We start from the raw sequence: 26,964 nt of genomic DNA on the forward strand, positions 1-26,964 counted from the left end.
GAAATGCTGAGGACTGATATGTAGCTACTCCCAAGTACCCGGCTCATTAAAAAGCAATTATATATACAGTAATGAAGACTTTTTATCATTTTAGTGCATAAGTATGAATGCATATTACGACATTACTAGCTTGATTCTGTAGCTGCTTTTACATTAATAAACATACTGTCATTTTATATTAATTATAAAGTAGTTAATGGTCGTTTGTGCTCATTTCCTCCAATGAAGAAACATTTTGGAGCCAATTATGCTTGTATGATGAGCACTGAGTATACTCATTTTTTTTCCTGTATGTTCTTTCTCCATCTAGAAATTAGTTCTTATTAACTTATCATTATGTTCACTGTCAATAAATCAGCAAGTATTTATTGTGTACCCAGTGCTCACCAAAACATACATTTTGTTGCCTTTAAATTGCTTATAAATATTTCAGATTGCTTCCTAATTTACTGTGTTAGATTAATTGACCTTCATCTACTTCTAGGTTTAAATTATGTTCTCTCAGAATCTTAAAAGTTGCAAGGGTTCACTTTTCTGTATGTAAGTTAGTAAATGAAAATATATGAGTTAAAATTGCAAGTATTGGAATTCCCATTGTGGCTCAGTGGGTTAAGGACCTGACATAGTTTCTGTGTGAGTACGGGTTCCACCCCTGATCTTGCTCAGGGGGTTAAGGATCCAGCATTGCTGCAAGCTGCAGCTTTATGGGGTAGATGTGGCTCTGAACCAGCATTGTTCTGGCTCTGGCTTAGGCCTTCAGCTATAACTCTGATTTGATGCCTAGCCTGGGCACGCCCATGTGCCTCAGGTGTGGCCATAAAAAGAAAATTTTTTTAAAAATTGCAAGCATTGCCCATCCTTTCATACTCATTATTCAAGAATTTTGAACTCATTTTAACTATGCTGAACTACAAGTGATTTATTAAAATAACTTTGCATGCTTTATTTTAAAAGGCCAGGAAATAGGACCCCCCAAAATGAATCATGGTAAAATAGGAAGTATTTTAATAGTTTCTTAGGATGACGTTCTATTTAAATACATTTTCTCTTATCAAAATAGGAAAGACTCTCACAAGGCTAAATTTAAATGAATGTTACCGTATAAAGTAGTAGAGAAGAACTAGTAGTTCTGCCAAAGCCCCACTTGTCAAATGGTTCTTAGCTGCCTGTGAACTTAGGATATATGATCTAGTGATTTAGCTTTTTATTTCTCCATTCCTAGGATTGACGTGAGAATAAACAGAATCAGCCACAACAAGTTCTATTTTCCCCTTTGTGTGCCTGCAGCAGGAGTTCTGTGGAATGTGTAAATTTTAGACCTCTGGCTTCAATTCCTTTTTGAACTTGGTACTCTCAGCTGTGTGTAACTGGGAAGGATGTTATAAAAATAAGCTAGTAATATTACAGTAGTAAAAAAAAAATGTTGGAGAAAGACTGAAGAAAAAGTTACTGCTAAATAAATGTGAAACCAGTGTTATGAGAGAATGAATAGAAGTTAAAGATTAAAGTCTAGGGAGTTCCTGCTGAAGTAGAGCTGGTTAAGGATCTCGTGTTGTCTCTGCAGCAGCAGTATGGGTTCAATCCCCGGCCCAGTGCAGTGTTGCCATAGCAGCTGTGGCCCAAACCCTGCTAGATTTGATCCCTAGCCCAGGAACTTTCACATGCTGTGGGTGCAGCCAAAAAGGAAAAAAAAAATTAAAAATAAAATCTAGGTGCTGTTTTATTTATGTGTGCTTGCGTGCACACACACACACACACACACACTCTCTTGGCCAATGCCTCTGACCTCTGGCCCACAAACAACATCCCCTTGGCTCAACTTTGATTTTACCTACACCTGAAGTGAGCTGTTTCGTGGAACCTCAGACCTACCCCAGCTACCCCATTCTCCATGCAGATGGCCTCTCTCTGGCATTTAGCATGTTGCTATAAGACTTTTCCCAAGCCCAGAAGCTTGTTTGGCTGACACCACCATTTATTCTTAGGCAGGGGAGTTCAGCTGGTGAGGGTTGTCTTTAACCACTGGCAAGAAAGGCCCTAAGTATTGTTACTCAGATTTACATTTCTCAGCAGAATATCTCAGCGATCTGGACAGACTTTGGTCCTCCGTGCCAATGGTGGCAGCTGCAATAATTATGCATATAGTGACTTTTCTTGCTTTTTAGATTCTGTCTCCCTCTTTCTTCACACTTGCCTCCCAGGATCATCTCCCAAATAAACTCCCTACGCCAAAGTTCTTGTTTCAGGCTCTGCTTTTCTGAGAATCCCAAATTAGGAAAGTATGCCACGTAAGGATGTTTGGATTTATTATGTTTAAGTAACTCAAAGCATCCGTAGGCACCACTAGTCATTATCTACAACTATTAGTTAATCAGTTAGTGTCATGATAAAATATTATATAGCCTTTTGTACATCTGATTTGGCAAATTGTTAATCATCTTAACACCTTTGTTAGAATTTAAGATATTATTTACCTTCTTAGGAAGTAGCTACAGGAGTTCCCGTCACAGATCAGTGGTTAACGAATCTGACTGACTAGAAACCATGAGATTGTGGGTTTGATCCCTGGCCTTGCTCAATGGGTTAACAATCCAGTGCGGCTGTGAGCCATGGTGTAGGTCACAGACACGGCTCTGATCTGGCGTTGCTGTACCTCTGACATAGGCCAGCGGCTACAGCTCTGATTCGACCCCTAGCCTGGGAATCTCCATATGCCGCAGAAGCAGCCCTAGAAAAGACAAAAAAAGAAAAAAGAAAGTAGCTATAATTGTGTTGGTGAAGTAAGATTTACATGTTTGAAACAATTGGCTGCTATTATAGAGAATCTGTTCCTTTCTGGCGTTTCACTGATTCCTGAATTTCTTGCTAACATACTCACTGGAGTGATGTCTTACTCTAGATCTCCCAAAAGGAGCATCTTCAGCAAAACTCTTTTCCTTAAGGCTTATTTTTCAAAAGTAGGCCTTTGTGAAAGCTGTGACTCACATAGGAAGTTGTTGCAAATTTCATGCAAGAAGTAGGATTTCAAAAAATCATGGATAAATATATCAGATGTTGTGAAGGTCAGAGCACAGGTGTAAGGAGACTATGTTTCACTCACTCCAAAGGAGATGGTTTGGGAAAAAGTGGCCCTGTAACCTGCTTGCTTTTTCTTGTGTAAAAAGGGAAGTTTGTGTGCAAGAAAAGAGTATATAAAAATGAAAGCAAGGCATTAATTCTCACACAGCTTTTTAGAAGTAAATTCTAATATGGCACCATAAAAATTCTGACATTTATCTATGGAGAGATTTTTTTTTTTGTACTTGTGGTACGTGTGTAAAGCATGCAGTGTGTCTGTTTTACAGTTATGGGCATGATCTGATTGAATAAACATCAATATCTTTCTTCCATTGTATTGTCATAGCCAGTGATAAAGTAATCACCGTGTAGAACTGGTAGAGACCAGGCTGAGTTATCCGTGAGCATCATGATGCATGCTTGACCAATTGGTAAGAATGACTCTAGGGGGTTGATTTTATAAGCCATATCCACATCATCTTCTGTGGGAGATAAGGCATTGTCATCAGGAAGAATTTGTCTTTCTTCACAGTAAAGAATATTTTCCACTACAGTACTGTCAAGCGAGGTACTGGCTATTTCCAGCATTTGGTTTTACCCCTTAATTATCAGTTTAAGAATATTAGACTAAATTTGCTTTTATTTTCACTTGTCCAAATGGAAGTAAACTAGGTTTGTTAATACGCTCTTTTTCTGGCAGTAAATTTAAGAAAAGCATCAAACTAACATAATTTAGCCAGCTAACTTCAGCTATCTTGCCTCTTTTGATACTGAAGAAACAAAGGACACAAATCTTTCAAAGTCTTGACGTAGCCCTCATTGACCCTTTCCTAAATATTCCCCAGTATATATCAGAAATATAGATCTGGTTTATTAAACTGCCATTTATTAACCTTAACAAAGTAGCACTGCTGCCAGGGACAAAAAAAGGAAAACATAGACTATCTCTCTGCCTTTTTGAAGTTTGCAGGATAAATATGTCCTGATTTTAAATGAAAGTGAACATCAGTAAACTAGACGGATTTATTGAGTTAGCTTGTAGCAAAATGAGCTTGCTCCATTTTCACATAGTTTTTCTGGTAGTGAATGTTTTAATATATTGATGCCACAGAGAAATGCTGTATTAGCTATAAAACAGAAAGAGAGCCCTGTTCAGTGACAGAACCAATAATATGTGGAGTGCAGCAAATACTTCGCAGAATTTAATGGCCGTGAATTCAAATAGACAATATATAGTTTACTGAGTTGAAAGAGAAGATCCATAGAAGACGGCTGCATTCTCCAAATACATAAACTTAACTTAGATGTGGCATTAAGACATTAGTTTTACAGTGGTAGAAGAAACTGTGTGATGTGAAAAAGAAGGAAAATCCGTTATCATAAGACAGCTACACACTAGAATTTTACGGTCTGTTCTTCCTTTGGTAGGATAAGCATTTGACTTTGACTTTCATTGCTAAGGAGTTGTCATTTCCTGTCACAAATCTTTTCTTTTCTCTAAAATTGGTGGGCACGGTGGAGTATAGATCCTCACCATGGTCTGATGAATCGATGCTGCATGCATTCGAATGAACTGATGCTATGAGAAGACGTGTGCATTAAGATGCTATTGTTTGTGACGAGAAAATGTCAACTTGAGAAACCTAAAAAATCTTAAAACTTACTTCATACTCCCTGTCAAAATATATCATTTATCTGAAAGTAGGTACTTTGGGGTTTAGTAGGTGCAAACTCTTATATTTAGAAAGGATAAACAACAAGGTCCTACTGTATAGTGCAAAGAACTATATCCAGTCTCCTGGGAGAGACCATAGTGGAAAAATTCGAAAAGAATGCATATCTATGTATGACTGAGTCACCTTGTTCTTGCAGCAGAAATTGGCACATCATTGTAAATCAACTATACTTTAATTTAAAAAAAGAAAAAAGATTCATTTGTGCCATATATCAGATTCCAGATAAAAGTGATACCATATGGTTTTTGTCTTTCTCTTTCTGACTTCACTTAATATAAGAGTCTCTAGTTCCATTCCTGTTGCTGCAAATTACATTATTTTGTTCTTTTTATGGCTGAGTAGTATTCCATTGTGTATATTGCCCTTGGAATGGATAGGCAATGAGATCCTGCTGTGTAGCACTGGGAACTATATCTAGTCACTTATGATGGAGCATGATAATATGAGAAAAAAGAATCTATACATGCATGTGTAACTGGGTCACCATGCTATACAGTAGAAAATTGACAGAACACTATAAACCAGCTATAATGAAAAAAAAAACATTATATATAAAAAAATAAATAAAAAGAAAAAAGAAAGTAGATACCAGAATCTGCAGGCCACATAGTTTTTATACAAGCAGTAAATCAGTCAGAAGTCACAACTTGAGATTTCATTCAAAACATCATACTTTTGAGTCTATTTTTCAAATTTATTGACATTTAAAATAGAGTATCAAACTGTCATGTTACGTGATTTTCTGAGTGAGAAATAGTCATTATAAATGGATAAGTAATCTTGAGAGACTACGGAGACTATCTGATAAGCATATATTTTAGAGCCAGGTTGTCCTTTGACAAATCCTAGCCTTGTTTCTTAACTAAATCTGTGACCTTAGGCAAGTAACTTAATTTCTCCTCCTTATACTTTTATCACCTGATGAGAAGCATACTTATCTTAAAGAGTCATTTTAATAATTAAATGAGTTAATAGTAGGGGTTTCCACATAGTAAACATCAGTAACTGTTACCTATTGTGGTGTATATGCTTCTTCTTTCAAAATTATGCTTATTTTCATGTTTTACAATGCCAAAAAATGCAAATGACTATGTTTTCATGTTCATTATTTTAAAATGTAGCATGATGTAGCAGACAATAGTAATTGTTTTTTTAAAGTCACTAGATATCAACCTAAAATATTAAATGGGTTTATTAATTAAACATATGGAAAAAATGTTCACTTCAGCATAGCAATTATACAATCCACATACACATATCATTTTAAATGTTTTCCTTTATTTTGCCTTTGATAATAGGAATAAAGCTATGCCAGTTATTTAAGACCATCATAGATAGAGACCCCTTATATTGACTTAGCAGTTCAAAATCTTTATTGAGTAACTTTTATATTCCAAGCACTATTCTAGGTTCTGGGACACAGACTCCTTAGTAAGTTAACAGAATGTGTCAGAATATGGGGCTTCCTGAAAAAATAGTTTCTATTTCAAATTTACTTGGTCTTTAGTGTTGTATTTTTTAAATTGCCTTATGTGGTAGATGTAATAATAATATTTTCACTACTCACAATTATACCTGTAAACACGAAATTAAAAATTTAAATGAATACCATCTACAGTCAGTTTACTAGATCAATTATGTTTTGTTTGTTTACAGGAAGTTTATTTTTTTAATTAAAAGAGTGAGAAAATTATACATAATAATGTTATATTGTTGATAGTTCCTTCCTCAATGCTCTAAGCAGCAAATTGATTTGTAGGATCCTTCTACAAATAGCTTTTAAGGCAAAATTAACTAACAAACAAACAGTTGGAAGCTAGTTAGTTTAAATAGACTGTGAAGAATCTTGTGAGAGGTCCACTAGAGCAAAGAATAATGTGATCATTTATTGCATTCTCTAAAACTTGCTTTTCCTCTAATTTGACGTATTTTACTAAAACAAAAATATATTTAGTGAATTACTGAGCAGATGTTGGCTGAGGATTATAAAGAATGGAAGAGAAAGCCCACTTTGTGTTGTTTGTTTTAATTTAATTTTAAATTTAATATCTCAGCTTTGGGTGTTGCACCATACCATATCCATTTGAAGGACTGCCTGCCTAATATTTCCTTTCTCAACTTTCACCTGGCTAATTTAAAACCATCTTTTAAATAATGTTTATTTCTTTTGTCACTGTCTCTCAAAGGAAGAACATACATTCAAAGGGAAAATAAAAAGCATATGATTCTCATGTCAAATATTATAACATTGCAGAGCTAAACTCCATCATGAATGTTTTCAACTATGACTGAGAAAAAAGTAGCAACTGGAATTCCCATGGTGGCTCAACGAAACGAATCTGACTAGCATCCATGAGGACCATGAGGTTCGATCCCTGGCCTTGCTCAGTGGGTTAAGGATCTGGCATTGCCATGAGCTGTGGTGTAGGTCACAGACGTGGCTCAGATCCTGTGTTGCTGTGGCTGTGGTGTAGGCTAACAGCTACAGCTCTAATTCAACCCCTAGCCTGGGAACCTCCATATGCCATGGGTGTGGCCCTAAAAATACAAAAAAAAAACAAACAAACAAAAAACAAAAAACAGTAGAAACTATTCACTATAGAATTAAGTGTGTCTGGCTAGGTCAGTGGTACTTTTCTCTGAAATCATCATACACACACTCTGATAGACACTGAAGAATTAAGAAACAGGATCTCTCCCATGAGAAATCTTCTATGTCTAGAGTTTACCCTAGGATGCCCAATTAATAAAACATGTTTTTCCTTCCCATAGGAAAAAAAGTAGCCAATAGTTTTATGCATGTTACCTTTATTTTTGCATACGTAATTCTTCTACCCTTGCGTTTCTTCCAACTCTGTCAGATTTATTGATTTAAGTCAAATGCTGGCTCCTGCCTTTACAGGTGACAAGTATGTGTCTCCTAAGTCTGGAATGTGACACTGCCCTAAAAGGTGTCCAAAAAGAAACCTTCTTGTCTGAAAAGAGATCTTAAATAGATGGCTCTGAGAAGAGATTGTTTAGCAAAAATCAGCCTAATACTTATTTTCAAGATAAGTTATCTCTAGTTATTAATACTAACTTTAAAATGTTTTGTTTCTTGAAATCACAATCACATATTTTCCTTGAGATCAGGTTATCAAATTATTTTCTATACCTGATAAATATAATTTAGTGAATAAAATGCTATTGGCATTTAGAAGGTAATAGTGGTAACTGAGAACTCTGTTCCTCACTCAACTGATGGAATCACTCAACAGCAGTAGCTTGCACTTGAGAGATACTGGTTTAGTCTTGGGTTCTTGTGTAGGATGCCTACCACTGGATCCTGGGTTTGCCACTTACTATTTAACTTATCTGTGTCTAGTTTCCTTTTTTGTAATATTGAAATAATAATACTGTCTACTTTATAGGGATAGTACATTGTATGGAAAGCATATGTTAAATTATTTTAAACAGTGGATCACCTAGTAATCAATAAGCACTTAGATGATACAGGTTATCCTCATTATTTTCATCATCATCATCACTTTCTTGTTAGCCAGAGAATGTAGTAGACAAGTTAAGAATGCAGGGTCAGAAGTTTGAATAGTAGCTCTACCAATTGCTAATTATAAGAACGTTCAACTCCCCCTCTATGTAACAGTGACAACATTCTCAACAGGTGTGTTGTGAGAATTAAATAAGATAAAGTATTCAGCAAATAGGACATAGTGTAAATGCTAAATAAACAGGATTAAAAATAGTGTAAGTTTCAATAAGATTAAGGAGAAATTCCACAGGGATTATGAAATCTTTCTTAACAATGGACTGTAGAAAAAATATTTCTCAGTGTACAATCATGTAAGTAGATAGTGACGGTTATGATGGACTCCATTATAGAGAAGTAAGAAGTGGTACCTCAGGGGGATTTCATGTGCCTGTTTAGCAAAAGAACTTTATCTTCTATAAGATTTGTCTCCTTTTCCTTTGATTACATCATCGAACATCACACCAGGTTTATACTTGGAGCCAAGTGCCTGTGAGTTTAGTTATTTATTTGCTTTTTAGGGCTGCACCCATGGGATATGGAGGTTCCCAGGCTAGGGGTCCAACTGGAGCTACAGCTGCTGGCCTACGTCACAGTCATAGCAACATTGGATCCAAGCCAGGTCTGCAACCTACGCCACAGCTCAAGGCAACACCGGATCCTTAACCCACTGAGAGAGACCAGGGATGGAATGCACAACCCCATTGTACCTAGTCAGATTCATTTCCACTGTGCCATGATGGGAACTCCCCTGTCTGTGAGTTTAAAAGCACTTCTGGGTCACTATTTATTGACCAGCAGTTATAACAAGACTGTAAGATAAAACTTGATAATGTGTGAGTGAATGATAAAGATTTCCCTGCCTTCAGGAACCTTTAAGTACAGTTGATCCTAACCAACTCAGGAGTTAATCTGAGCATAACTTATAGTTGGCTCTTCATATTTACCAAGTCAACCAGTGATGGACCGTGTATTATTGTAGTATTTACTATTGAAATATATGTGCGTTTAGTGGACCTTCACAGTTCAAACTCACATTGATCAAGGCCAACTATGCTTCTAGAAAAGGAGAGAAGGTGAAAATACCATGATGTGTGGATAGTAAATGAGATACTGTAAGTTAAATGAACTAGGAAAGATTTTGGCAAACTATGGCAAAGGAATAAACATCCAGTAGATAGTTTTTGTACTGGCCCATGAGCTGAGAATTTCTTTTACATTTTTAAAGGGTTGTTTTAAAAATAAGATGATAGCAGCTGTGTGACATGGCCTGTATGTGGCCCACAAAACCTAAATTATTTACCAAGTGGCTCTTTGCAGAAAGTTTATTAGTCCCTAGACTGGGAGATTATGAATACTCACCCCTTTATAAACTATGTTAGGAAAATCCATTTATTCAATATGGAGCCAAAAAATAAAAAAAGTCTTCATGAATAAATAGCTTAGAACACAAAGATAGAGTTTGGGAATTTTCAGTAGAGGCTACAGAGTGAGTGAGAGTTGAGTGGAATATATGAAGTAAAATTAATAAACCACTGCAAAGAATACGGTTAGCATGTAGAATTAGACACAAAGTTAGAAAAATGTTATAAAAATACATTTTTGGAAAATTATAGCAATGAATCTAAAGACCTGAAATTTATTCAGATGAATTGGTATTTTATCAAATGCCAAAATCTAAATGAAGAAGGATTTTAAATCTGTTTTTCAGGAGATTCAGCTGACATACATAGGATATATTTGGTGTACATGTTCTATTAATAAATGATGGAATTAATTTTATTTTTGTTTGTAATACTAGAAATCATTTTGCATTATTAATCTTGTTTTTATTAACCATTTAGTACTGAGTACAGAATACGTTCTGCTCTTTGGCTTGAGAATCTAGTCAAGTTGTTTGGGGTATTTGGAAGAGTTCTACCAAGTGTCAGAATATGTAGTAGTGCTTCAGATTCCTGAGCTGTTCTTCAGAATGTTTTCTTTTTTCCTTACTGAAAACCCACTGCGGGTTTTGTTGTCCCATTCTCTTGCACCAAGTGAGGATAAAAACTTTCAATTCCAGGAAAAATTCACAAGATGTTAGGAACTCTGGGAAAGAATGAAAGAACAGAATTTAGTCAAAACTAGAATAACTTGACTCCTTCGGCTTCTGGTTTTTCTCATCAGTAAAATTAGGATAGCCATTCCTGCCCGCACAATGCCTAAAGTTGTTAAATGACTCAAAAAAATCACATTCCTTAATAATTGTTTTTTAATACTAGTAAGAATTCAAAAGTAAACTGATTTGGGGTAATATATTGATTCTCTGGCTTCATTTTTCTTATTTGTAAAATATTGGCTGGGACTAAATATCTTAAAAAAAAAAAAACCAAAAACCCTTTCAGCTCCAGAACTCTGGGAATATTAATAATAAGATATTTCTTAAATATGTGGGACTAGATTTAGATTCATTTTGAATATCTTTTTTTTTTTTTTAAGTATGCAGTGCTGGATCCATAGAACCGAGTAACAGGCATTGGTCAAAAATATATTTCTCCTGAGCAAACTGATGACATTTTTCATAGGAAGTTTGATTGTAGTCAAACTGTTCTGCCTTGTGTTGCTAACTTCAGCTTCTCTTAACAGTTCTCCCTCTTTCTGCCTTTCGCATCTATTCTTGTCTATTTTTAATCTCTTTATACTAATTCCTTTGAAAGCATTTAAAAATAACTTGTTGGTAAATAAGTAAACTGAAAATCACCAAGTATTAGATCGTAAGCTTCCCTAAGGCAAAGGTCCATTCCTTCTTTGGAACACATTCATAAATAGTACCCCCAAATCCTCAGTTGTTTGAAGATTAAATAAAGTGATCCACTGGATGATTATTCACATAGGACATGTTTAGTAACTGTTAGGTATTACGGTTGTTATTACTTATCTCTGTATTCACAGCTCTAAGGACCTTGCACATGACAAATGCGTTCAGGGGATCTGATATATAAATATGCATCTATGGTTTAATATACTCAGAGGGGGCGCTGCCTTTGTTTTTTGTTTAGCAACTCTATACTCCACATGGTTGTTACATAATGATGACATATCATCAACAAGGGTATCTCCTTGATGAGTCACATGTGATGTTGACTTTAACTGTACCAGTAATAACTTTAAGAAATTATTATCTTTACTAGACACTATTACCAATAGATTCACAAAAGAGTCGACTAATAGCACCCTTTTCTTTTAAAAGGCTAAATTAACAGTTTGAAGAATTTTGCAGATCCATCCGTGGAATGGAAACTTAATACAAAATAAAAGGAAGTCTCGCCCTGCAGCATCTATAGATATTGTATTTAAGTGCTTAGATGAGATTGCAGCTTCTGAAAGCATTTTATGAATTATTGACATTTTCAATCTACACACTCCAGGATGAAATTCATTAGGAGGTGATCGTTTTGGAAACACATTAGATAAAGCCATTGTAATACAAGGTACTTGAGTGGCATTTTTATTCACTGATGCAAGGGTATCATTTGAAAAACATAATTTAGAAGCTGAGCTGCAGAGATTACCCTTGTCTTTTGTTAAATAAAGGATTAGCTCTTTATTTACTGAAAGAGACAGATGTCTGTCAGAATTTTTGATGTGCAATATACCAAAAAAAATTAATGAACCTCACAGATCTTTTTATTTCTATTTACTGAAGTGCTTCTGTATTTTCTTGGTGGTTATGAAATGGAAGAAGAGAGACTTTCCTCTGCTTCAGAATAATAATTAATAGGACATGAGGTATTCAGCACCAGTTTGTTTCTGCTGATAAGAAATATCTTGTTCCTTGGCCAAGAAATGAGGAACCCATTTTTTTTTTCTATTATTTTATCTTCTCTGGAGAGTTGCTCTGCATCACGGTTCTCAGGGTTGATAGCACTGAAAAGTATGTCATTCAGTTCCTTTCTTTGAAAATACCACAGTGCAATTCATCATTGCTTGGAGATGTAAGAAATATTAATTGAGCTCTTTCTGTGTGCTGGGCATTGAAGATGCACTAATGAGTTGAAAAACTTGGATTTGAATTTCAACTCTCCTATTTATTACCCAAAGAACTGTGTAGCTTTGTACCTGTTTCATCATTTACCAAGTTAAGGTAATAAGAATATCTACCTCATAAGGTTTCTTGGAGATGGTTGAATTAGTGCTGTATGTTTGCACACCAAAGTTCTGCTTTAGTGTAATATGTGGCATATGGCACATGCTTAATGAATGTTAGTTTTTATAACAGACACGGTGTCTATCCTCAAGGAGAGTCCACTTATGTTATTTATCTCCTCTAAAATGCAATACTGCTTGGATTTGGTGACAGAAAGGAAACAGAGCAAGAGCACAACAAACTGTGTTTCATTGGGTTTGCATGTTGTGAGACGTGGTATATCAAATTAGACAAATGACAGGACTCTGCCACTTACCAGTGTTGACCTTTGTCAAATCCTGTAACCTTTGAATTCCAGTGGGCTTATCTCTGATATGGCAATAACTGGTATCATATACAGTGTCGTTTGAGGAATTAAATCATGTGAAAATAGTTTGTTAAGTTAGAAAGTACAAATATAAACATTATCATGAATTTTGGTTAGCCAATTATTAGATGATTCAGTTAGTAGATAATGTACTAGCAAGTTTTCATCTAAGACTGATTGTTTTTTTCTTTTATTACTGACTTAGTTTGCCTTTCTGCCATCTGCTAAACTGCCCAGCTGGCCTGTGATTAGTATACCCAAGTGTATTTTAATAATCTAAGGCAATGTAACCAAGAAAATGCTTCTGTTTCAAATACTACTATATTTCAATGAGAAGATATTTTAGTAAATTATTTAATATTTTATAACTATCTTATGCTCCCCATAAGTGTCTTTGTATTTATATATTGCAGAAATATAGAGGCATCATTGGATTAGAGCATTCTACTCATCTGGAACATTTAAATTGTAGATAGACAATGTGTTGTGTATCTTGCAGTTTAAAAGAAAGGAAATTTTAAGCTACATTAGAATTAGATACAATTTCATAGTTCTTAGTTATGGCAATTTAGTTCTAACAATTTTTGGCATGCAGCAGTTTTATTTCTCTGTAATTTGCAATACAATTTGAAAAAGCTGGCAACGCATGCATATGCTCTCTCATCCATACCTTTACTAATTAAAGAATGCAATTCAAAAGTGTTGCATATGGTACAGATATGGATAGAACTAATAACATCTTATTTTTCTAAACAATAACATGACTGCATATTATATCTATTTGATGAACTGTTGAGGAATGAATGGAAAATTTACTAGTCTTTTTTCCCCCCATTTCTTCCTGTTATGTAGAATATAGTCACACTTCATTTGAATTGTCATTTACTCCATAACCACAGGATAGAGCTTATGACATTAAGTTTGACAAAGAACAACAAGGAAATCACTTTAAGGAAGTATATAAACATATTTATGGAGGTTGAATGGACAATCAAAATAGTTTGGGGATTAAAAGTGAGGAGAGAAAATGAGAGAAACTCGTTCCAAAGATGCTCGGAAATGAACAACAGCTATAATGTCAGAATTCAGGATATTGGACCAGACTTAAAGACAGGAGGTCCTGAAGAAGGCCCAGCAGAGTTGTCATCATATAGTTCATTTATTTATGATCTCATTACAGAGAAGAGAAAAGGGAGTATTTTCAGCTTGTGATTTTAGATTGTCACAGGCTGTTTTATAGTAACAATTTTTTCTTGACAATCTGACCCTCAAGACCATTCATATACTTTTTCTTCTTTTCCTTTTTTCCCTCTGGTTTCACATTTAATGAGTTGGAGATACAAATTATTCATTGGAGTTCCCGTCGTGGCGCAGTGGTTAATGAACCCGACTAGGAACCATGAGGTTGCGGGTTCGGTCCCTGCCCTTGCTCAGTGGGTTCACGATCCGGCGTTGCCGTGAGCTGTGGTGTAGGTCGCAGACGCGGCTCGGATCCCGCGTCGCTGTGGCTCTGGCGTAGGCCGGTGGCTACAGCTCCGATTCAACCCCTAGCCTGGGAACCTCCATATGCCGCAGAAGCGGCCCAAAGAAATAGCAAAAAGACAAAAAAAAATTATTCATAAATATCACTTTCCTCCCCATCCATTAAAATGTTCAAAGATGGAGTTCCTGTCATGGCTCAGAGGTTAACAAACTCAGCTAACATCGATGAGGACACAGACTGGCTCCCTGGCCTCGCTCAGTGGGTTAAGGATCTGGCGTTGCTTAAACTGTGGTGTAGGTTACAGATGCGGCTCAGATCCCATGTTGCTGTGGCTGTGGTGTAGGCCAGGGGCTACAGCTCCGAATGGACCCCTAGCCTGGGAACCTCCATATGCCTCGGGTGTGGCCCTAAAAGACAAAAAATGACAAAAAGAAATATTCAAAGACATCATGCAGATAATGCATTGCATATATGATTCCACCTAGAAAATCCAGATTCTTTTCTGCCACTCTTTTCTTTTTACTACATGCTTAAAATATCTAGAAACAGAAGAATCACCTCGGTGTGGACTATGTATTAATTCAGTAGCTGTTCATTGAGTATCTATTATGTGCCCAGCACTATGAAGTTGTGAAGGGGTACAGTGGTAAGCATATTTTTTTGTATGCACACAATTTGTTTGTTTGTTTTCAGGTGAGGAAAGCTTCTAGAATCAGAATTAGATGATGGACAATGACTGGCTAATCCTAAATGTCACTGAGCTTTTTAGTGACAAATTATGTTTGCCTTGCCAGTTTTTGTTATGGGAATATGATTTGTGTGTACCTATTTCAACTTAAATTATAGAATGTTTTACTTCAGTCTTGAAAATAGCAAATAAATGATGAATGAGCTACAGCCAGTCATGACAAAAGCAAGACCATAACAATTTTCTCCAAAGTAGAACTGCCGAATAAATCTTAATTTTGAGTCACCAGCAGTAACAGAGGCACCCTTTATTTATGCTACAGTTTATGCCAATTTCTTCAAATTAGACCACGACTAGAGAATTAAAGTTTTACCTAATGACAATGGAGAAAATAGAGGTAAAACTTCTTCGAAAAATAAAAATGTCCATTAAATTTTAAGATGATATTTACAGACTATGCCAAGTACCTTATCAATACTTTTTTACCATGTCTCATCTTCCTCATTATTTGTTAAAAAGAGAAATACTAGTCAACAAGGAGTTAGGACAATTGAGCTCAAGAATAATATAAAGAATTTTATGTGGAATAAGACTAAAATTGTGTGCATGTACGTTTTATGTTGGGGAATATAAATACCTTCATGTATAGTCAAACAGATGTATATTTTTTTATATCAAGGAATGAAATTAGTTCTGGAAATTTCTTGGTAGACCAGTCCTTGAAAAATGTCACTTTAGTATAACATCCCACTCCCAATTTCCACCTTCACTGTAAAATGGGCCTTCGGTCCAAACTTTTGACACTACTGATTAAATAATTTTTTAAGGTGCTTAGTTATGTTTTCTCTAGTTGTCAGTGTGTTAGTTAGTAACTCAGGTTTGTTGGTAATCTAGTCATAGCATGAAGTGCATCTCTTAGGTAAAGCTTTTAACTGACCTATAATGAGGCAAATAGTCCAGTGAATGCAACAGCTACTTGATAAAGAATTGAGGATGTATGATAAATTATAGCCATGTAAGAGTATCATAGAGTTTTAAGAGTCCTATACACACTGTTAAAAATAAGATTTGTAAAGTAATGAGATAAGGAATCTAAAAAAGATAACTTCCTAAGCATAACTTTTTACATATACCAATTTTGTCTTCTAACATACATTCTGCTGAGCTTTCCAAAAAGTCAATGGAGAAAAATGAGTGACTTTGCTAATAATTGAAAACCTGAGCTTAGGTCAAAGCACAAACATCTCACCCAAAAGTACCTATCTAAAACGATATTTCTGGAGTTCCCGTCGTGGCGCAGTGGTTAACGAATCCGACTAGGAACCATGAGGTGGCGGGTTCGGTCCCTGCCCTTGCTCAGTGGGTTAACGATCCGGCGTTGCCGTGAGCTGTGGTGTAGGTTGCAGACGCGGCTCGGATCCCACGTGGCTGTGGCTCTGGCGTAGGCTGGTGGCTACAGCTCCGATTCGACCCCTAGCCTGGGAACCTCCATATGCCACGGGAGCGGCCCAAGAAATAGCAACAACAACAACAACAAAAAAAAAAGACAAAAAAATAATAATAAAATAAAATGATATTTCTTCCTTGTTTTGAAACTTTCCTAGAGTTTTATCTACTGTTTCTAGTAGCTCAATGAATGCCTTCCACCGAAATGATCTTAGATTTATATCACTTGACTGTATTATGAACCTGCTTTTCCCTGGCCCTCTCTCTTCTTTATTGCCCACTGAGTCTCTTGAGTCCCTTTGTTTCCTGTGATCTAGGCAGATTGTCTCTGATGAGACAAATGTGTATAAGGAAAAGATGCTGCTTGATGAGTTTCATGAACATGTCATAATTTCAAAGAATTTTCCCTCACTTATGTTGATCAATACCTTAAAAATAATAATAGAATCAAATTTGAAAGGTATATAACCATAACATGTTTGAGGATATCTATCTATTCTTATAAGATTTTGTGGAAAGTCTCAGCTAAGAATTTCAGAAAAGGCCAAGGTCGGTGGCTCATTTTTTTTTATATCAACCTTCAGATACAGATTTTTTTGAAAAGCATTATCTTTCCACAATAATATAAAATACTGATGAGTGGGGGGAAAAGAAGTGTCTTCAGTGAGGATTATAAATCCATTTATTTAGGATGAAAACTTTCCGTTAAGGTATTGCCTCATGAGGTACATTTATCTTAAGACCAGCAAGCTATAGAAAATATTCAGTCTTAGGAAGTGAGTTATGGTGTAGTTTTTCTTCTGAAGAGATCAATTCTTGAGATGGCTAAAAAGCAAGACTATTATATTAAATAGCAGTATAAACTACGATATTTAATACATGAGACAAGCCAGACTATCTGAAAGCTTTCTTTGTATAATTACCAACCTATCTTTCAAATGGAAAATGTTGCTGTTATTATTATGAATATTGTATTTCCTATGTCTATAGTTTGCAATGGTATGTTTATTCAATCTTAACTTGATTAACTTTCACCTTATTTTTTTCCAAGTTTGTACTGTATTTTTAAGCTTGTAATGTGATTGCTTCTTAAAAATAATTTTACAGGGCAATGGGTTTTTTTTTAAAAAAACATAATGTTCAATAAAGCAAGTATGAGTGAAATAAATTATTTACTTTCAGTTTGGAAGAGGTGAATAAAAAGTGCTTGGCCAATATCGTACCATTAATCTATTCTCTTTTCTCCTTTCTCTCTTTACTTCTCTCTCTCCAATAGAAGTGGAACAAAAAGGTAATTAAATACCTTTCATAAATTATATACTATTTATAGGCTAAGTTATTTAACAGTTTAACATCTAGTTAAAATAATTTTGTTATTAATTCTTATCTATTTTATGAAAATTTATTTACTACTGCTGCTGCTCAACTTCACTTTAATCTGTTGTACTGACCAGTGCTGGTTTGATTTTTTTTTTTTTTTGATCTTAAAGCAATTTAACAGTGTAAAACTTTCAACTGTGCATTTTGTTCCTCTTTCTTTAAAAATAAGTAGTTAGAAATCCAGTAGATGGTGATGGATAGTGGGCACTTCAGATACGTTTTTAATTTTCATGCTAGATGATTTTCCGTAGATCTGGTGTTTTTCCCCTCTTCCTTTAATTTATAACTATTGGGGGGAAAGGGCGATTGGTTTTCTGAGATACCTTAAAATAAATTGCTTTAGTAACCAAGGGCTGATTATTAACTAACGAAGTTTATATGTAATTTTGACAACAATACCTGCCCATCCTTTATGATAATAGATATCATATTAGAATCCTGAGACATTCTTCTAATCAGTTCTGTTATCAAGTATGATTTGTTGATGGCCCTCCCTGTATCCTTGCTATGGAAGATTTTGATAGTTAATTTTTCCCCTAAACTTTTCATTTTTTCAAAAGTAAAACCTTGGGCATTTTAACAATGTACTTTCCTTTTTAATAACCTGCAAACCCTAGCTGAGTTTTATTCGAGATCATTTTCCATTTGATATAGGCTTATAGTTGCTGTTAAGGGGATAATCACTAATATCAAGAGATTTTAGGAATTCCATCATGGCTCAGTGGTTAACGAACCTGACTAGTATTCATGAAGACCTGGGTTTGATCCTTGGCCTTTCTCAGTGGGTTCAAGATCTGGCGTTGCCGTGAGCTGTCATGTAAATTGCAAACTCGGCTTGGATCCCCTGTTGCTGTGGCTGTGGTGTAAGCCAGCAGCTACAGCTCCGATTCAACCCCCAGCCTGGGAAACTCCATATGCTTGGGGTGCGGCCCTAGAAAGACAAAAGAAAAAAAAAAGAGAGAGAGAGAGAGACTTAATCATTAAAATCTGAGTCAACAATCAAAAATTTTGTGATTTCCTAATTTCTCCTCTCAATACAGTTCTAATCGTTCAAACATAACAGTGGACTGCATGATTATTTTTCAGTGTATTTGCTCTGCAAAAAAATATTAGAGCAGTGTTTCCCAGAGCAGGTTCAGCAGAACACTATGCCCCAAACAGGTTCGAGAAAAGTGGTCCCATGATCAAATTAGTTTGTGAAATTTGCTCACTATCCCCAGGTCTGCCTTGGAGATTTGCTAATGTACCTCAGCTATTAGGATTCCCACACAATTGTGTTTAATATGATAGTTCTTTAACACATGCGGCTAGGGGTCCCTGTTTCCTTTGTGTGTAGCATGTAGCTAAACCACTTACAACAGGTGCTTCAAGGACCTCCCTTTGGGAAACATTGCTTTACAGCCCCTTCATTGCAGATGAATCAGCCACGCTTTCTTACCAACACTCACATGACATGCTACTGAATCATACTAAAAACCTAGTGAATCAGATAATTCCTGGCCATTTTCAGTCTGAAGTATGAGCAGCACAATATTGTAGCAAGTAATCTTGTTTTTTAATGTTCTTCTCATGTAACAGTAGAAGGTACATGTTTTTAAGTTCCAATACTACTGTATTTAACAGGACATTTTTAACTGATTAAAATCAAGATCTTGGGTTCTTCTCTGTAACCTTTCACCTTTTCTTCTTTCCTTATTCCTGTTTTCCTTTCTTTTTCTTCCTTTCTCTTTTTCCTTCCAGTATCCATCCATCACTCATTTTTAATTGTGTGGGTTGCATGCTCTGTGTGTGCTATAGCAGCTTTAAGAGCTTTTTTCCCTCAGAAGAAACAGTGGCCTCTATTACAGGACTTTTCTTTTCTCTTATTATTATGTTTTAATTACTCTTGGATTTTCATTGGCTTCTTAATTATAAGTATAGAATATTTAATAGCATCTGAGTGAAAACAATATTTATAAACATTTCCAAGTAAGGGGTATAAACCATCACATATAAACATTTATATTTGTTATATGTCTATGGAATACATAGACCTAAATCACATCTATGTACATAGTATATCCAAAATTATTTTAACACATTTGCAAAGGTAAATGTCAAAGGAAAGCACAGCTACTCATTAAAAGGCCAATTTTTTCAGTAAATGAAATCAAAATGATTCTGAACAAATGTCAAAATTAATGTGGAAGACTATGTTCTCGGAAGAATGCAGCAAAATAATTAAGTGGTAGTGGGTATTTCTTGTTAGAGTTGCAGCCCACTTGGTGAAAAATAGGAATGGAAGACAAAAATATTAACATTAATATATTTATTTTTTTGACTTCTTCCCTTCCAACAGTTTTTCTTTGTCCCGGACTGCTCAAGGGAGTCTACCAGAGTGAACATTTGTTCGAGTCCGACCACCAGTCTGGGGCCTGGTGCAAAGACCCCCTGCAGGCTTCTGACAAGATTTATTACATGCCCTGGACACCCTACAGAACTGACACCCTGACTGAGTACTCATCCAAGGATGACTTCATTGCCGGAAGGCCAACCACAACCTACAAGCTGCCCCACAGGGTGGACGGCACCGGGTTTGTCGTGTACGACGGAGCCCTGTTCTTCAATAAAGAGCGTACTAGGAACATAGTGAAGTTCGATTTGCGGACTAGGATAAAGAGCGGAGAGGCCATCATAGCCAATGCCAATTACCACGATACCTCGCCTTACCGCTGGGGAGGCAAGTCTGACATAGACCTGGCGGTGGATGAGAATGGGCTGTGGGTAATCTATGCAACAGAACAGAACAATGGTAAAATCGTCATTAGCCAGTTGAACCCTTACACCCTACGGATTGAAGGGACGTGGGACACTGCATATGACAAAAGGTCGGCTTCTAATGCATTTATGATATGTGGGATTCTGTATGTGGTCAAGTCTGTATACGAGGATGATGACAACGAGGCCACCGGGAATAAGATTGACTACATTTACAACACCGACCAAAGTAAGGATGGTTTGGTGGATGTCCCCTTTCCCAATTCCTATCAGTACATAGCCGCTGTGGATTACAACCCCAGGGACAACCTTCTCTACGTCTGGAATAACTATCACGTCGTGAAGTATTCTCTGGATTTTGGACCTCTGGATAGTAGATCAGGTAAGCGTGACTTTTGCTGGTGCTCAAAGGGGAAATAGGTATGGTTTGCTCTCAGTAAGTTTATTGTATATTTTGATTATACATCCTTTTGTGGTCTTTCTTTTGGTCTGTGTATTTAAAATTATTCAGGGTATTTTCAGCTCAAAAACAGTTTCAACCGTAGAAAAAGTATAGGCATAAGAAACTATTTCTCCTCTGCGCAGCTAATCTCCAACCTTCAGCCCTTCTGTGAAGGGCATTTTTATTATCAGTGGTGAGTTAGCTCTTTGTTTAGTGAGGTACACAAAACCTTTGTGAAAATAGAATGCCATCCCATCTAATTAACTGTGACATGCCCTGGGAAGTGTTCTCCACTTGGAAAATGTCAAAGGGTTGGCTTGATAGAATGCTTCAGGAACCCTACACCAATATATTCAAATCCCAAAGAACATCGTGTCTGACCAACCCAGCTGGGAATATTATCAGTTTGATGGTACATATGTCTGCGTTCATATAATTGATATATACAGAAAAATGTTCATAACTGATAAAGAGAAAAAAATAGATCTCAATTTTATAAGAAACGGCAATGCAAAAATTGGCTTTGAAAAAAATCGAGATAAGCTTTGATTCCCATTCTTCAGTATATCTTTTTCCCCTCCAGGACATACTGTTTGCTTTTAATATTGTTTAAAGACGGTCATACATTGCTTTGCCTTTTGCATTTTTATTTGTACAACTGAGCAGAATTATCTTAATTTAGAAATTAAGCTATTTTAACTAGCAATAATAGTGTTCTCCCTGATAAAGTATAATGGAAAACTAAGATACGGGTGTCTGGATTTTGATAGTAACATAGCAATTCAAAGTTCAATTTTTTTTTCTTCTCGTGCTTACCTGCTAATATTTCTTCCTTTCTGCCTTGCTTTTACCATGCTTTTATTAGCGTGTCATTCTGCTTACTAACTTACTTCATTATATGTGTATCTTCTTTTACAACTAGATTCTAGTTGTCATATAGTCAATAATCTTGCCATACCCATCTTTTTTATTATTTTTCATCTAGCCACTATTTATGCCTTCTTAGACACTAATGTAGTATATGACATATAGAAAATAAAGGCTCAATAATTCTTTGTTGAATGAAGGAATGGATGAATGAATGAAAGCTTTTCCACTTCTCACTGGGATGGAATGTCAAATTAGGTGGCATTTTCTCTAGCCCCTGGGAGGCTTCTGGCAGAGTGACAGACATTCTTTCCATAGCCAGCAATGCTGATGTTATGTCAAATTGCCTTTTGTGGAAGGAGAAGCCTAAATATGCAACAGCAGCAAAAGCAACTTCTCTTTATCAAGTCCTCAAAAATCTCCTAGATCTGACCAACTTTGTACAGGTAGGGTTTCTCAGTCCAATACGCCCTTCAATTAAAGAACCTAAGCAAATCATCTGGAGTATTGTGTTCAGATCAATGATATTGTTAAACCAATATTCATATTTTGGCAGTAAAAACTCTCTTGATGAGTGGTTCTTAGCCTTTTTTGATGTTTAATTGGAATCAGAGTGATTTCTAATTGCCTCCAAAGAAAGAATACATCATAACTTATCTTTTGATGTTAGTGAATAAGAAGCAGTAGCATTTTAATTTTATTTATCAGAAATATCATGCCTTATTTTTATTTAGAATAATAGAAAGGTTAACATTAATTAGTACTCCAGGTTTTGAGTTGATGGACTCAAATTCTTAGCTTCATTTTTATAAATTATTCTTACGGGAAAAGATGGTACCATAGCCTCATGAATTTTAGAGACTTGCCAAAAAATATTTCTAATGAACATTAATAAAAGTCTATGTGTGTATCCATATATATGATTGATCATTGTAACTTTGCACATAAGAAAAATTATACCACTCATTTTATTTTATTTGTTTCTTTGTTTATAGGAGTTAAATTATGAGCCATAGTGCTCATGTTGGTTAAAAGGATGTTATTAAAGGGGTAAACACTAATAAATGACAAAGTTCAGTTTTTGAAATAAATCCCTAACTTAAGCCAGAAGATTCAGTTTTCAGTCTTTTAAAATGACAGTGAAGATCTTTCCTGTTTTGCAAACAGTGAGATTCCAACTGTATTAAATTTGTAGATATAATCACAGAAAAGTATCAGTTTTCATGCATGAATGCTTAAATTAAAAAGCTAGTACTTTGGCGTGGACTTATTGCAATTTAGAGGTAGAAAGAATAAGTGAAGTAATTTTATGCATGATATGTGTGGCTATGAGAACTTCATTTAGCATTAATAGAGGCTGTTCAATTTATTCTGCACAGTTTCAGTTGAGTGTTTTTCTTTAGTATATATTGACATTTTTCAAGGAAATTGCCTTTAGTGAATTTTTATTATGGATCTTCTTAGGTATATATGTCTGGAAACCAACTTACTATAAATATGTTAAGGTCAAAAGACTAATTCTGAGGGTTCCCACTGTGATGCAGCAGAATTGGCAGTGTCTCTGGAACACTGGGACGCTGGTTTGCTCCCCGGCTGCCACAGTGGTTGCAACTGGGGCTCAGATCTGATTCCTGGCCCGGGAACTCCATATGCCACAGGGCAGCCAAAACAGAAAAGACTCATTCTAAGTTTGTTTATACAACGATCCCGTGAAGAAAAAAAGCAAAATGCTATCTCGAAAGATTACTGTTAGAGTTTAATGAGATGATTTATGTAGTGGGCATTCGAAAATTAGCATAAAAGCTGCATACCAAAAGTTCCAGGACCATTATTATCCACATTATCTGAATGAGGGGCCTAAGGCACTACAATTCATACAATTTACTTAAAAATCACCCAGCTATTAAAATGCAGCCCAGCTTCAGAGCCATGCTCCTTTCTGTGACACTAGTAGTGGAAAGTATGCTTATTGAGGCTTTGTGTCTAGATTCATTCATTTGATAGAATTGATCTCAGTGTCTGCATGTGCCAGGCACTCTCCAGATACAAATCTCATTCGTAGTTCTCATGATTAGACAATTACCATAGGTCTGCAATGCAAAAAAATTGCCTCTATTCTTCAACTGTGAAATCAAATATATATATACACACACACATAGTCAAGATTTGTTGACTATGAATTATATATATATATATATTTTTAACGTCCCTATTTAGAATAATATGGACATGGGCATCCTAGCCCTGACCTCTGTGTCATTAGGATTACACATGTAGTTCTCGAGTAAGGCATCTTTACTGTTTGCTGAGCACTCCTGTCCTCTAGACTTGTCACCTCCGTGGTTTCCCACCCTGGCATACACACGTGCCTCTTTACTCAGATCATGTGATGTTTGGTGACCTAAAAGACGTTTCGTGTATATGGAGAAGAGCCAAGACCCCTAAATACCTGTTGCATTTTCTTCCAAAAAGAAGTAATTAGAGAAATTAAAGTCAGTGGTTTTACAAGGGAAAGAAAGTGAGCCACTTTCTTTGATGAATTTTATTTCTAGGACATATTCTCAAATTTTTTTCAGTTGATGAATTACAGGAAGGTTTTCAAATTAGAGAAAATGGAAAATGCATTATATTCAGAAATGAATAATAAGCATATTCCTTTGGAAAGGCATTTTGTCTGTAACAAAGTATTACGTTTTGGACACCAGGACAGGAAATGCTTGTAAGCACTATCGCCTGAGGATAAAGTAAATGCAAAAGTGCTTTTTCTTTTTTTTTTTCTGAGTAGAGAACTATCAAATCTAGAATTTCTTCAACTATGCTTTTAACTGAGCCTTTTTCCTAACATAAAATATGTTGTCAGCTCTACATTCCATCACTGCCTTCAGTTGGCTATCTTTCGTAAGATATACATCAAAACCTCCAAACAATACTTGGCTATTTCACAAGTTGAGTGATTTTCATGTTGGTATCATAATTCTAAAATTCCACCTGATATACTGATGTGTCTGCTGTGAAGGAATCAAATAGTTGCTTTACTTGCCTTGCTCCAAACCATCTTGTACTGAGTTCATTATTCATTAGGAAGTAGATGGGAGGTGTTTTCTTAGACTCTTTGTTTGTGTCTAAACTGGCCACTGAGCAATCTAAACTTTCCTTGCCAAATATATTTTCCACTATTTCCTACTGAAGGAAGAAGAAATAGGCTCAGGTTGATAATAAAAATATACAGAGATGTCTAGCCCCCCAAATTTCCTAAAATTAGTATGTCTGACAGATCTAAACATGTCTTGGTTGAAACTTAGTGAACACATCAAGCAGTAGATATGAACAGCAGACGATGAGAACATGGGAGCTACCATCTAGTGCCTGTTCTTCAGCTTCCCGGACGAAATCCACATTTTCTTGAAAGCTATTTGAGATTATGTCAATGTAATCATCCTTGTATATGCTGAAGATAGTAGAATCTAAAAACCACGAAAAGCCTACACAGAACAGTTTAACAGTGCAGATAAGGTGAACTTTCTGTCCTTCTAATATGCTAATTAAGTGCATTTGTGTCTCCAGTAAAAGCGGTGGCTATGTAGTGATGAATAAGAACTTTAAACACACATGACACCTCGTTAAAATGTAATTTTCACATCATATATCTGAGCCCTTAACTTTGACAGCTGAGTAATGTGAGCACTGGGCAGAGAATCTTGAACATTTTGAAACTGTCACGTGTTTAATAGGTAGCTGAATTTGCTTCCTGAACGGTTTAGTTAAATATGTTGCACCCTAGTCACAAAATAGAGCCTGAAAATAGTGGGATCTTAAATCAAACTTGTCCTCAGCCTGTGGGTTGGGATTGCTTCACAGTTCCACTTGATATGCCACATTGTCTCTAAAGTTTAATTTACATCTATCTTAGTAGCTGAGTGAACTTTACAAAAAGAAAAAATAGTCAGCTACTTGTTGCTAATTTCATCCAGGTCTGTATTTTTATGCATCAGCTGTTTGCCTGTCTGCCAAGGCGCCCCCTCTATTTCTCTCAATGCTTCTTCATTGCCTGTAGTGACAGCTGCTTCCCAAAGGGCATTGCTGCTGATGATTTCTCAGGGAGCACAGCCAAAACCTGCAAAATTTGCAGTAGCGATTCCATCGCCACTTAGCATCAGCTGAATTCTCTTATACTTGTTTTTACATTTCTTGTATTTTTTTTTCTTCGTAATTAAAGGCTAAACCTTTTCAGAAGGGCACCTTCTGCTTTTCAGGCTCTGAATATCAAAATCACAGTCCTGCACAAAGCAAAGCTGGACCGGAGTTTTTACAGCTGAGCCCAGTGTTAACTATTCATCCAACATATAGGTGACCTTCCTAATAAAGGGTATTGGCTGCAAGGGATAAAAAGGTTCACAAATGTTACTAATGTATCATTTCTTTTTCCTACAGAGTGATGTCCCTAATAAATGCATAATTGTTAGAACAATAATCAGAATTATTTCTGCATGTAGCTCACAGTCATAAAAGATGACTTACTTGTGAATAGGCTTCCCACTCACACCAGCTGTCTTTTCTGTAGCCATTTCATCAGTCATTAGCACATCCACCAGAGGGCAGGCAGGTGGAACTGAAATAGTTTGGCTGCTCATTATTAGCACATCTTGTTAGGGTTGGCAGTAGTGATTAAAATGGGATTTCTGGTTTTCTAGGGTTTCTGCTTGAGAATACTCTGCTCCTACCTAGGTTAGAGAAGTGAGAATGGATGTTATTATACAGCCAAGCCTAATCTTTGCTTTATTTCACTTTTAAAAAAAGTTTTAGACAATGTTCAAATACCTTACAGTAGGGTTGCCAAGCAAAAATATGATTTTAAGCAGAAAGGTATTTCCCTCTTACTAATTACTTTTCTACCAGAAAACCAGATTCTCAGATAACAATGATTAATGACCAAAAATTTAAGATACTTAGATTAAGGTAAAATCTACCTTGCTGTATAATTTTATGGGATGAGAAATGTCAAATTTCCCTGAAAACAAATAGAGATTTGTTGTTGTTGTTTAATAAGAATAATTAATAAGAATTCTGCAGAGTTCCCATTCTGGCTCAG

At 35.9% G+C, this 26,964-nt stretch overlaps 1 protein-coding gene across 3 annotated transcripts in view; it reads left to right on the forward strand.

Moving 5' to 3' along the window:
• ADGRL3 (adhesion G protein-coupled receptor L3) overlaps positions 1–26,964 on the forward strand; it is a 512,757-nt gene that overhangs the window by 212,904 nt on the left and 272,889 nt on the right. For all 3 annotated transcript variants that reach the window (XM_047798807.1, XM_047798808.1, XM_047798809.1), the window contains one exon: positions 20,148–20,948. In XM_047798807.1, coding sequence (XP_047654763.1) covers positions 20,148–20,948 — 801 coding nt within the window. The remainder of the gene's footprint in view (positions 1–20,147; positions 20,949–26,964) is intronic.

The sequence above is a fragment of the Phacochoerus africanus genome, chromosome 10 (assembly GCF_016906955.1).
Source record: "Phacochoerus africanus isolate WHEZ1 chromosome 10, ROS_Pafr_v1, whole genome shotgun sequence".
NCBI lineage: Eukaryota > Metazoa > Chordata > Mammalia > Artiodactyla > Suidae > Phacochoerus > Phacochoerus africanus.